At 40.1% G+C, this 13,021-nt stretch overlaps 2 long non-coding RNA genes and 5 gene segments (V, D, J or C); 6 read left to right on the top strand and 1 right to left on the bottom strand.

The window, feature by feature from the left end:
- LOC117935542 overlaps nucleotides 1–4,435 on the bottom strand; it is a 12,700-nt gene extending 8,265 nt beyond the window's left edge. The window contains exons 1-2 of the long non-coding RNA XR_004654784.1: nucleotides 4,426–4,435; nucleotides 3,063–3,067 (exon numbers count right to left, since the gene is read on the bottom strand). This is a non-coding gene — a long non-coding RNA (uncharacterized LOC117935542). The remainder of the gene's footprint in view (nucleotides 1–3,062; nucleotides 3,068–4,425) is intronic.
- The window catches only part of LOC117935526, a 47,764-nt gene that overhangs the window by 2,910 nt on the left and 31,833 nt on the right, over nucleotides 1–13,021 (top strand).
- LOC117935540 overlaps nucleotides 1,057–13,021 on the top strand; it is a 23,302-nt gene continuing 11,337 nt past the window's right edge. Inside the window, exon 1 of the long non-coding RNA XR_004654783.1 lies at nucleotides 1,057–1,160. This is a non-coding gene — a long non-coding RNA (uncharacterized LOC117935540). The remainder of the gene's footprint in view (nucleotides 1,161–13,021) is intronic.
- Nucleotides 1,670–2,321, top strand: LOC117935529. The segment is given in 2 exon segments: nucleotides 1,670–1,807; nucleotides 1,915–2,321. Coding segments are annotated over 2 exon segments (453 nt in total).
- Nucleotides 3,651–4,640, top strand: LOC117935530. The segment is given in 2 exon segments: nucleotides 3,651–3,861; nucleotides 4,055–4,640. Coding segments are annotated over 2 exon segments (453 nt in total).
- LOC117935536 lies at nucleotides 5,267–6,146 on the top strand. The segment is given in 2 exon segments: nucleotides 5,267–5,477; nucleotides 5,785–6,146. Coding segments are annotated over 2 exon segments (387 nt in total).
- Nucleotides 6,975–10,235, top strand: LOC117935537. The segment is given in 3 exon segments: nucleotides 6,975–7,137; nucleotides 9,226–9,541; nucleotides 9,989–10,235. Coding segments are annotated over 3 exon segments (369 nt in total).

Genomic DNA, 13,021 nt, shown 5'->3' with positions numbered 1-13,021 from the left:
AGTATAATGGGCCGAGGCGAGCCGAGGCGGGCCGAGGCGAGCCGAGGCAAGCTGTTACCCTCAGTGGAAAAACGCCATTAGTCTCTAAAGCCGTGCCTGTGTGGGATCTCTCCTCTACTCTCTCTCCTCTTACTCTCCCCGCCCGGGCCACACAGCGCCGGTCCACACTTCTGACATTTGTCTACAGTTTTAATTTTTTATTAACACAGCTGTATATTGTTAAGTTTGAGAGGCAAACCTGTATTTGTACCAGTGTTGCCGCGAGTAACTCTGCTATCGCGGCCTCCACGGTGAAGAACACAGAAGAAGTTATTGAATGCAACTAACTTCAGCTGGTAGAGTAACAGCGTGTGAGAAGGAGCTGCTGGACCTGGACCTGGGCCAGAGATGTGGCCCATTGCGAGAATATCATAGTTCATTAAAATGTTGTGAAAATACAGACATTTTATACACACGTTTGTTTCCGCCGTTCGACCCGTGCTGGACCCGTTCATAATGAGTCAGCTGTGACTCTGTGAGTAGCGTCCATCACACTTCTCTCGCAGTTATAAACAGCCTACGTGACGATAAAATTTGTTTTGGTTAAAATCAACAAATAATCGAGAGAATGATCGCGATCAAAATTTTTATCAAAATAATCGTGATTATCATTTTGGCCATAATCGTGCAGCCCTAGTTTCACATGCAATTTAAGGTGTTTTAATGTCAGTGATGTTTTTAAATGGAGAGGTATAACAGGCTAATATTGAAGGATTACCAATTGAGAAACGCAATCACGGTTAGCCCCTTTCAGGAATTCAGACTCTACATAAATTTACAGTAGAGTCGGGCAGTCTCTAAATGTTGATACCATCAAACCTCCTCCCTATTTAACCGCGGTATCCAGTATTACCATGACTAATTTAACATGATGATGTACAGCTCAGATGGCGTCAAACTGTTGGCGCCTACACCATTCAGAAAACACTAATACATCCCCTCTACACTCTTCTTTAGAAGGACTTATTTATTTCAATATGGCGGAAACTCACTACGCTCTTGCATGACACTAATGTGAACATGTACACAGGTATACTACAGTATATTTTTAGGTTAAGGTTTGATGGAACCCCTTAAAGGTACACTTAATATATACATTTCCCAGCATATTTGTGGAGACTGTAGACATATGGCTTGGGCCAAAATGATGATTTACATATAAGTATCTTTCTTTACAACAATTTATGATTTTAATTTAATATTTGCTTTATAGAATGAATAATATAATATAAAATTAGGCATTGTAAACATGTATCAATTAAACTCTCTCTATCAATTTTTTAGGCATTAAATAAAGATTTATTATTTAATCCTTTTCTCCTATATAAGTGCATTATGCACTTAGTATGGTCAGAATTGACTGGCTGGAGCCGTCGTAAATGATTGTTAAAAAACGATTTTCATTCACTGAATGCAAACTTAACATTCTCACAAAATAAAAAAGGAATAAAAGTGCACTGCCTCCTCCATTAAAGCCAAACTTCTGCTCTACTTCTAACTAACAGACTTACTCAAATGGACCATTACGCCAGGGTTTCAGGTCTCTGTCATGTTGTTTCCTGTCATATGGTGGCAGTATAGTATGTCAGTATGGTGTGTCAGTTCAGGAGGAGGACCATGCATTATCAAACCAGATGCGCGGGTTTACCCAGCAATATTCAGTAGAACTACTGTGATGAAAAGACAGTACGGATAAGAAGATTTTAAAATTCAGTCAACAACATGATTGCTGTCTTCTGTCTGGCCCTCAATGTCATACTGGTTTCAAGTAATGTACATTTCTACCGGGTTATTATCTAAAACTCTTGTTCTTTACTTGTATGAGGACTCACACTCATATACAGATGTGTGTTTCTGTTGGTCCTTTCTCCACAGGTTCCTCTCTCCGTGACAAAGTCCACCAGACTCCAGCTAGTTTGTACAACAACCAAGGAAAAACAGCCCTAATCAACTGTTCACACAGTATTGACAACTATGATCGAATCCTCTGGTACAAGCAATCGGACAGACAACTGCAGTTCCTGGGATACATGTTAGCAACCACTAGAGGAAACCCAGAGGCTGGCCTGGGTGTGAAGATAGAAGGGAGTGCAAACAAAGACCAGACCTGCACATTAACAATAGAAGGACTCAGCCTGAGCAGCAGTGCAGTGTACTACTGTGCTGCTAGTTTACACAGTGCTACGTATCACTGCTCCTCAGTACAAAAACCTCCTCACAGCTGTGCTCCTTCCTCGGTCTATCATTACTCAGATCTGTATGTCGAGCCAGTGGTGTGTTAAAGGTAGTCACTGGGAGTTATATGCACAATGACACCACCCACCTTACGACTTGGGAGGGTTTACTTAAAGAGGAGGCTGGAAATACTCAGCTAGTACGACAGTCGACAAATTGGGGATCGGGTTTTGAAATTTTTATTTAGAATCCCCTAACGTTACACGATAATCAAAATGATCATAATATTACTTTGTATTGCTTTTACCTCTGTTTCAGGTAATGTACTCACCTTTGTTTAAAGACATTTTATTAAAGTTCTCAATTGTTAAAGATATGCTTTTGTTGAGCCAGTCTCGAATACTGTTGCGTCAGACGTGTTTATACTTTTTAAAATATTCTGTTTTTCAAGTGTTCCTCATGTTGTATTTGATCTGATGCTTTGTTTGTCCTTTTTCTACAGGTTCCTCTCTCAGTGACAATGTTCATCAGACTCCAGCTGACACGTTCAAGAAACCTGATGAACCTGCAACAATTACCTGTTCACACAGTATTCTGAACTACGATAGAGTCCTCTGGTACAAGCAGTCAAAGAATAAAAAACTGCAGTTCCTGGGTTTCATGTATAAAGATAATGGGAACCCAGAGGCTGGAATGGGTGTGAAAATGGATGGGAGTGCAGATAAAGACCAGACCTGCACATTAACAATAGAAGGACTCAGCCTGAGCAGCAGTGCAGTGTACTACTGTGCTGCTAGTTACACAGTGCTGCATATCACTGCTCCTCAGTACAAAAACCTCCTCATCACACATTCTCTTATCTCTGTATTGGAGCTCCTTACACCTGTCTGTCTCCCTCTTATAAGGTGGCAGTATATCTGGGTGTAGGGATAGTCAATAGGGCTGGGACGATACGCCTTTGACCCGACTCGATTCTTTCACAATATACAAGTGCCAATTCAATTTGCATTGCAAATTTCATTTATTGCGATTGTGGGAGTTGATAGTATGGAGTGTTAGGATTTTCTTTCTTTAACAAAAGTTAAATATTACACTTCTATTGACAAAATATACTGAGACATTTCCAAAAACTAATTGTTTCCTAAGAAGAATGCACATCACATAGTCAGGCAGGCAGTCAACCAGCCAGACATTTATTTCATTTGTAATGTATTTTCTGCTTTCAGTCTGTTTTGCTTGAAACAGATACAGTATGTAGTCGCCTTCAACGGTACTGTATAAACAGAATATTGAGGGGAATTACTGGTCAAAAATAAAATTCTGGAGAAAGGAATCTATTTTAAAAAGCGTAACAAATAAAAAATAAAAAACACACAATAAATATGTGAATCGTTTTTTCCCCTCACCCCTAGTAGTTGACGTGATGGTTAATAATGAAAAGAGGAGGAGGATGAACTATGACACCACCCACCTAATGACTTCATGCGGACCTGCAGCCAGGAGGGTTTCCTCAAAGAGGAGGCTGCAAAGACAATGATTCACAGCAACAAGATTTTGATTGTGTATCGTTCCATATAATACAACGCTTGGAAAACAAAATGATCATCTTATTCCTCAGCATTACTTTTAACACAGTTCTGGTTTCAGGTAACATCATCATCATTTCCCTTTTTTTTTCTTTTTTTCAACAAAACATGTTTACACAACTCAGAAACTGCTGCAATATCAGCTGTCTTACTGGATTTTTTTTTATGTGTTATGTTTAGTCAGTTCACTCAATTCACCAGGGTTTATGCTCATATTGTATTTTGCCTGATGCTTTGTTGATGCTTTTCCCCAGGTTCCTCTCTCAGTGACAAAGTCTACCAGACTCCAGCTCATGTGTTCAACGGACCCAAAGAAACAGCCAAAATCAACTGCTCGCACAGTATTGACAGCTACAACCGAATCCTCTGGTACAAGCAATCAAACGGACAACTGCAGTTCCTGGGATACATGTTAGCAACCAGTGGAACCCCAGAGGCTGGCCTGGGTGTGAAGATAGAAGGGAGTGCAGATAAAGACCAGACCTGCACATTAACAATAGAAGGACTCAGCCTGAGCAGCAGTGCAGTGTACTACTGTGCTGCTAGTTTACACAGTGCTGCATATCACTGCTCCTCAGTACAAAAACCTCCTCACAGCTGTGCTCCTTTGTCAGTATATCATTACTCTGATCTGTGTGCTGAGCCAGTGGTGTGTTAAAGGTAGTCACTGTGAGTTATATGCACAATGACACCACCCACCTAACGACTTGGGAGGGTTTACTCAAAGAGGAGGCTGGAAATACTCAGCTAGTACGACTGCTTCATTCATTGCAACAACAAATTGGGGATCGGGTTTTGATCTAGTTTTTTCAAAACCACCTCACACTCAGAAAAACACACAATGATTATCACGTTCCTTTGTATTAGTTTTACCTCTATTCTGGTTTCAGGTAACATACTCACAATAGTTTGAAGAGATTTTAATTCAAGTTCTCAATTTGTAAAGATATGCTTGACCAGTCTCAAACACTGCTGCTGCTGCGTTTTGCATTATTTTACATTTAAATTCAGCTGTGTTCATGCTCATGTTCTATTTTGTCCGACGTGTCCTTTTTCCCCAGGTTCATCTCTCAGTGACAAAGTCCACCAGACTCCAGCTGATGTGTTCAACAAACCCGATGAAACGTTAGAAATCAACTGTACACACAATGTTCAAAGCTACAATCAAATCCTCTGGTACAAGCAATCAAACGGAGAACTGCAGTACCTGGGATACATGTTAGCAACCAGTGAAAACCCAGAGGCTGGCCTGGGTGTGAAGATGAAAGGGGGTGCAAACAAAGACCAGACCTGCACATTAACAATTAAAGAACTCACCCTGAGCAGCAGTGCAGTGTACTTCTGTGCTGCTAGTTTACACAGTGCTGTATATCACTGCTCCTCAGTACAAAAACCTCCTCATCCCACTCATTTTGTATCTCTGTATTAAAGCTCACAGTGCCTCCAGGCACCTGGAATAAGCCAGTCTAACCATTGTTGGTCTCTCTTCTGATTAAGATCTGAAATTATAATGGGAGGTCCTTTCTGTAGAGCAATGCCTTTAAACCCCCACCTCCTTTTATAAAAAGCAGCCTCAGACATTCATCAGGTCGGCTGTGGCTGCGTCTCATGGTAACAGGATCACTATTATGACTCAAGTTCTCATTGCATTTGTAGTCTCGTCTCTGTGGCTTCAAGGTACATATTTATATTTTTGTAAAGTGAAAAGAGATTGCTTTATTGTTTTCTAGTATATTTACTAAAATGAAAACAGGCTGTCTCAAATTCTGATTATAAATCAGGGCTAACAAAGATTCAGTAATAGTAGTTTTTTGTCTACGTGCATAAATATAAATCACAATTAGCATTAAAGAGAATCCAGCGTAGGAAAATATTGACCTAATTGTTAAAATATTAGCGTTGTACAACCGGCCCATTAATAACTTTTCGAAATTAACTAAAAGGAAAATCTACTTATGTTTAATTTTGTATTTTCTCCACACAGGTCAGTGCCAGGATGTAACGCAACACCCTGAAATCAGTTGGAGTTATTTTTCCCAATCTGCAGAGATGAACTGCAGCCACAACAAAGATATTTCTCATAACCAGATGTACTGGTACAGACAGCGTCCAGGGGAGACCATGACCCTCGTTGTCTACACAGTTGTTGGTGGACAGCCAGACTACGGGGGGCGGGAGGGGGGTCCTCAAACCAAATATTCAGCCATCAAAGAAAAAACTGAGAGCGGAGCTCTTACTGTGAAAGACTTGCAGCCTGAGGACAGCGCTGTGTACTTTTGTGCCGTCAGTAAACACAGTGATGTGACAAGTTGGAGCAGCTGAACAAGAACTGGTTAACACATTTGGAAAGTGTATTAGGAAGCAAATGTTTGCTTTTATATTATTCCAGCAAGTGGCGCTAGAGTTCCAGAAATACTCTTCAGTTCAACACACGAAGCACTAGGAAACATGATGTAGCTGGTTACAGAGGAGGGTATTAATAAAAAGAGTCCAGTGAACTGTTGTTTGAGTCGAGCGCTTAGAGCCACTCATTGTTTGGTTTTCGTTCTGACAGGAGGACAACATGCCAACACTATTCCTTTTCTCTTGGCTCGTTGGTAATCATGTTTATAATTCAGGAATCCACTTGAACTAAAGTTTCTTTGTAGTTTATTCATTTTATTCCACCTCTGTCTGTCTTCCTTTCTAGGTGTTTGTTGGGGTGATGAAGTCTACCAAACTCCTCCAGAAGTTCTCAGAAGACCTGGAGACAAAGTCGAGCTGGTCTGCAGCCATGAAAGGAGCTCCAACACACTCATGCAGTGGTACCAGAAATCCACTGGAGACCGAGCTCTGAAACGCATTGGGCATGTGTATTACAACAACATAGAGCATGAGAAGTCTTTCAAAGAGCATTTTAACATCACTGGAGATATGAGTGGGGACGGAGCAAAGAACGTCTCTCTGCTTATACTCAACCTGAAGGCCCCTGACCACACTGCGGTGTACTACTGTGCGACTAGCAAGGCACACTGACTAACACTCCCTCTTTGTTAGACAAAAACTCCCAACCAACTTTGATCAACAAGTATGGTTTTGAATAAGAACCCCTCCCTGCCAGCTGCTCTTGATTCGCTGCCATCGTCTGACATTAGACAGTGATGTCGTTTCATCTTCACTTCCTTTTCCTTTTCAGTAGAGTCCTCAGTTGGATCGCCATTGATCAAAGGACCCAGGTTGATATTATTCTCAGTGACTTACACCTCTAAAACTCTACATACTTCGGAAAAGTATTCTAAAAAGGCGTTTGAGTAACAAGTCAAAATGATCAGTTTTCTTTTTTTCTGTTGCCTAGCAGGTAATGACCTAAATGCAATGAGGTCCTACTGTAGGAACGTGGACATGGCTTCATTTTAAATATTTAATCTATCACAATGAATACTTTCTTTAATTTCTCTGCCCAGGTGTCTGTCTGGGTCTTGATGTCCGTCAGTCTCCCTCTGACCTCATCACCAAATCTGGAGACAAAGTGGAGATTTTCTGCAGCCATGATAAAACTGACTTCAGGGTGATGCTCTGGTACCAGCGCTCACCTGGAGACACGGCCATGAAACTCATTGGATATTTGTACTACCAAGCTGACACAATGGAAGAGCCATATAAAGAGCATTTCAAGTTGTCGGGAGATTTGGGGGTTAATACAGTAAAAAACGCCTCTTTAATCGTCCAAGTGGTTGGACCTGAGCATGGTGCATTGTACTACTGTGCAGCTAGCAAAGCACGCTGACAAATATCCCCTCTGAACCTAACAAAAACACCACACAATTCTTTCTCATCAGTGGTTTTGATAAGACAAGCTCCCAGACACCTGCTACTGGGGTTGTATGTTGGTCTGATGCAATCAGAGCAACATTAACTACTAATGTGACACTGCTTCTATCTTATCGCTTCGGCTAGGCACATTCATTTAATTCTTTTTAAAGATTATTTTTAAAGGGCATTTTTTTCCCTTTATTAGATAATGACAGTGGATGGACAGGAAAGGTGGGAGAGAGACAGGGGATGACACGCAGCAAAGGGCGACAGGCTGGACTAGAACCAGGTCACCTTAAAGAACTCTGCCTACATGGGGCACACTCTTGTTGGTTGAGCTAGAGGCCGCCCCACAAAGGGTGTGTCTATATATTAGGGTTGTGCAAAAAAAAAAATCTGTTCACATTTGTATTCCGATTCAAGCTCTACAGATTTAGTTAAAAAAAACAAAAACAAAAACGATTTTGTATCAAATCTTGAGCTTAAAAGTCGATTTTGAAGCAAATCGTGACATTCTGAATGGTTCCCTCCTATTATATGTGTTACCAGTAGTCGCAAAACACTTTCTCATCGCTACTTTATTTATATGAAAATGCAGCAAGGTGCATGCGCCTACTTACTGTATTTCATAATCCTATAGGGCCTGTGCTTTCTAAATAACCATAATCTGTTAAATACTAGGGTGTAAATCACACATTTTCTCACAGAAATTATATTGATTCTTCTTCAACAATATTTATTGATATCAAAAAGTCTACCACAATGTGATTTGATTTAATTCGGGGGCCTGCGACCGATACAAGATGATACCATGAGCCCATTTAACACAATCTGTTACATTTAAATAGGTATATTTAGAAAAAGCAATTAAAATATGATTTTACTATTTCATTACTAAGTTCTTCCAGAAATTTCAATCAAAGACAAACTTCTCTTTTTAATAAAAAGAATTAATATAAAGTGTGAATATCAAAATAAAGGTGCATCTTAAAGATGAGGAAATGTATCGATATTTTCACTTTGTTTCAACAATATTGGATCCAAATGAGGATTAAAAACATATTGATCTAGATCAATGTATCGTATCCATTAAAAACATTGATCCAGATATTCAGCCCAAGCTTATTTTGATCCATCTTATTGTTGGTTTTGTAGCTCATCACTTTACAGAGTGTACATTAGAACAGCGTTAATGCAGTGCCACAATTCACAGAAATATTAAACCGGGGGGGGGGGGGGGGGGGGGGGGGGGGGGGGGGGGAGAGACTCCTCCCAGCCAGCTGCATTTAGTCTGAAGTTTTCATCTTTGCCAACGTGTACAGTGACCATGTTTCTTCATCACTTCCCTTTCCTCTTCATACCTCCGTCATCACAGCGGAGCCATTAGTTGCTTCTCATCATGAACGGTGACGATCAGTGTGATTAGGAACAGACATCCTTTAAACTCCGTCACACACCTGTATACATCATCTAGACTTAAAAATATAGCTTTATGTTGACAAAGATAAAATGATATGCCTTCTAGTTTTTGGCTGCCTCTCAGGTAATGACTTGGAAAAGTATTTATTCCATAGAATGTGGAAATGTTTGCTTGATCATTTACAAAGTATATAATTTCTCTTTCTCTGCCTAGGTGTCTGTCTGGGACTTGATGTCCGTCAGTCTTCCTCTGATCTCATCATGAAACCTGGAGACCAAGTCCAGATATTCTGCAGCCATGAGAAAACGGACTACAGGTTAATATATTGGTACCAGCGCTCACCTGGAGACACAGCTATGAAACTCATTGGATATTTGTACTTTAAAGATGACACAATGGAAGAGTCATATAAAGAACATTTTAGTATCTCTGGAGATTTGGGTGGAGATGCAGCAAAGAACGCCACGCTGATGTTCAGATCTGGATTTCAGCACACTGCGGTGTATTACTGTGCAGCCAGCTTAGCACAGTGACTGTTCTTTATTTCTCCTTCATGCAAAAACTACTCCAACCACTATCAACAAGTTCTCCCTTAAATTAGAACCTGATCAGGCCCCTCCCTGCCAGCTGCTTCTGATTTGACGTGTGTGACTTGCCAGCCAATGTACAGGAAGTGTTATTTAAATACTTCTTACTTTTCCAAGCCGCACTCAGCTCAGCAAACCCATCAGTATTGTTTTATTACTACTATTGAGACTCTGTGTAATCAACAGTTTACATCCCTATAACCGTGACTTTGAGATTGGCAGGAAGGACTTTAGAGCAACTATTTTATGCTGAGGAATTAAAAATGATCGGTTTTCTCTTTCTCTGTTGCCTAGCAGGTAATAACTTATTCAAATAAAGTAAGCTCCTATGAATGTGGAAACGCTTTCGTTTTAGATAAATGAGTACTCTATTTTCCTTCTTTTTCCAGGTGTCTGTCTGGGTCTTGATGTCCGTCAGTCTCCCTCTGACCTCATCACCAAATCTGGAGACAAAGTGGAGATTTTCTGCAGCCATGATAAAACTGACTACAGGGTGATGCTCTGGTACCAGCGCTCACCTGGAGACACGGCCATGAAACTCATTGGATATTTGAACTTTAAAGATGTCAAAATGGAAGAGCCATATAAAAAACATTTTAATATCTCTGGAGATTTGGGGGGAAATACAGCAAAGAACGCCTCTCTTATAATCAAACCTGTAGAACAAGAGCACCGTGCTGTTTACTACTGTGCAGCTAGAGAAGCACGATGACAAATATCCCGTCTGCACTTTACAAAAACTCTGCTTAATCTTTTCTCATCACTGGTTTATAATAAGAAAAGGAATTAACTGCTCCCAGACACCTGCTTTTGTGGTTGAACTTTGGTTTGACGTATATCATCGTCTGAAACTACGACGTACTGAAACTGTGTTTCATTTATTTCTTCTAAATAAGCCAGACAAGTAAAACTTTAAAATATAAAAAAAAGAAACAGCCAAAAGCAAAAGCACTTTGTTGGGAAAACCAGGTGAAAGGAAGAGCGTAAATACTGCTATACTTAGCTAAGGTCTTCAGGCATAAGACTGGTAAATGTTGACTTTGTTAAGATATGCTAAATTGTAATTATAAATATTTTTACTTTAATTTTAATTGCTAGTTGTTGGCACTTGACCCTAAACAAGTTCATAGCAACAAAAATGAGAAAAGGGTGGATATAGTTTGAAAAAATGTTTTATGATAAGAGGCGTAGTTGTGTACCTCTGTTATTACATTGTCTGGATCACATAACTTTGATATACAGTATAAACAAAATATGTATCTGGTATTCATTCAAAACTTTAATTTGCTAAAAAAATAAATATTTTAAATATTTTGAAATTTGACTGAAAAACAATGAGACAATTATTTGTACAGTAAAATTTGGTATTTTTACAGCTCTACTTAGTAAGACACAGTATATCACCATCTGCCTTTCACAAGAATCTCCTCAACTGAAGCATCCTGAAGTCAGCAGGAAAACCTTTGTAGTGAGAAAGAGAGAAAAGCCTCAATATGTCCTCCTCTATGGCGTTATATTCCTCTTTATTAAAGAGTGTATTGTTTCAATTTGAAAGCAGTTCTCACTGACATTAAGTTCAGATTTTGAATAAATGTACCTCAAAACCTTGCTCTCACACTCATATCTGTATCTTATTGCTCTGAAAAACTACAGTCCCTGATAAAAGTCTTGTTGCTTATCTATTTTGTAGAAACACCTGCTATTAACATGACTTTTAATTAATCAATTGTTGCAAGAAATGGCTCATATGAAAAGCTAAAACCCTCCCAAATGATGTTCAATGCACTGAAATAAATTAGTTTCACTGAAAAAAGATTTGTCATTTAAACAAGACAGAAAGGTCAAATTTTGGCAAGACTAAAGTTTTGTTGCCTATACAGAAATTGAACAAATTTACTGCAAATCCTAAAATATGTCAGCAAATTAAATAGTGGTGCTGTGAGATCCAAATTTAATATTTTGAATGACTTCCATGAGCTTGAAGGACTGCATATATGCGGTTTGGCAAGGTTTCATACAATGTATTGATGAAGTCATCAGGAACAGCTAGGAAAGCAGTCTTGCATGCCTCCCAGAGTTCATCAATATTCTTTGGTTTTGTCTTCCATTCTTCCTCTTTCATCCTACCCCACATATGCTCAATGATGTTCATGTCTGGTGACTGGGCCGGCCAATCCTGGAGCATCTTGATCTTCTTCGCCTTGAGGAACTTTGAAGTGGAGATGGAAGTATGCGATGAAGCACCATCCTGCTGCAGAATTTGGCCTCTTTTATGGTTGGGAATATAAGCGGTAGCTAAGATTTCTTGGTATTTGAGACTATTGATGTTGCCTTCCACCCTACAGATCTCTCGCACAACCCCATACTGGATGTAACCCCAGACCATGATTTTTCCGCCACCAAACTTCACTGTTTTCTGGGTGAATCTTGCATTTATGCGGGCTCCAGTAGGTCTCCTGCAATACTTGTGGCGACTGTGGTGTAATTCAACAGAAGATTCATCTGAAAAATCCACTTTCTTCCACTTTTCCAGCGTCCATCCTTTTAGCAGGCTGTGGGCCTTGGCAAATGCCACACGGTTTTTCAATTGTTTTTTGGTTTAGTGCTGGCTTCTGGGCACTGACTCGACCATGGAGGCCATTTCGAGACAGAATCCGACAAACTGTTCTGGTTGACACATGGACTTCAGGTGACCAGGTCTCGTGGAGCTCTGCTGCAGTGGAAAATGGGCTGGCCTTGGATTTTCGAGCCAACAATTGGTCCTCTCGAGCAGTTGTCTTGCGGGGTCTGCCTGACCTGGGCTTGTCAAAAACGTCTCCAGTGTCTTCAAATGTTTTTTTATATCCTCTGTACTTGACGCTGAGACACATTGAAGGTGTCTGCCACATCAGCAGTGGATCTGGTCTTCTACTCTTCAATTTGCACACTGTTCATCCCCTGCACTGTTTTACACTTTGATCACTGCTGCACTTCTGTAGAACTATTTGTAAATAATCCGGAAAGGTATTCCATTGCACCTGGAATAGCATTGAAATATTTATAAGCTGTATGCAACGCAATTTCGTTCTGTATGCACTCTGTACATATAAAATGACAAATAAATAAAGTTGAAGTTGAAGTTGAGTTGGTCTTCAGCTTCTTAATAATCAAAACTTTAGTCTCAGGGTGAATCTTAGGCATGTTTGCAGAGGTCTATTTGCAGTTGATGTGAAGGTCTAGTGTACTGGGGTTGTTTTTATACACACCTGAGACCTAATTGATCCATTATTAGTCACAGGTGAAGCTCATATGACAAGGTGACAACACTTACTGTATGTCTTTGCAAAAATTGACCCAATGGTTTTTACCATCCATCCATCCATCTTCGACCGCTTATCCGGTATCGGGTCGCGGGGGCAGCAGCTCCAGCAGGGGACCCCAAA

This window comes from Etheostoma cragini, chromosome 20 (assembly GCF_013103735.1).
Source record: "Etheostoma cragini isolate CJK2018 chromosome 20, CSU_Ecrag_1.0, whole genome shotgun sequence".
Lineage (NCBI taxonomy): Eukaryota > Metazoa > Chordata > Actinopteri > Perciformes > Percidae > Etheostoma > Etheostoma cragini.
The sequence above is the reverse complement of the archived record's forward strand: the minus strand, read 5'-3'. Positions and strand labels throughout refer to the sequence as shown.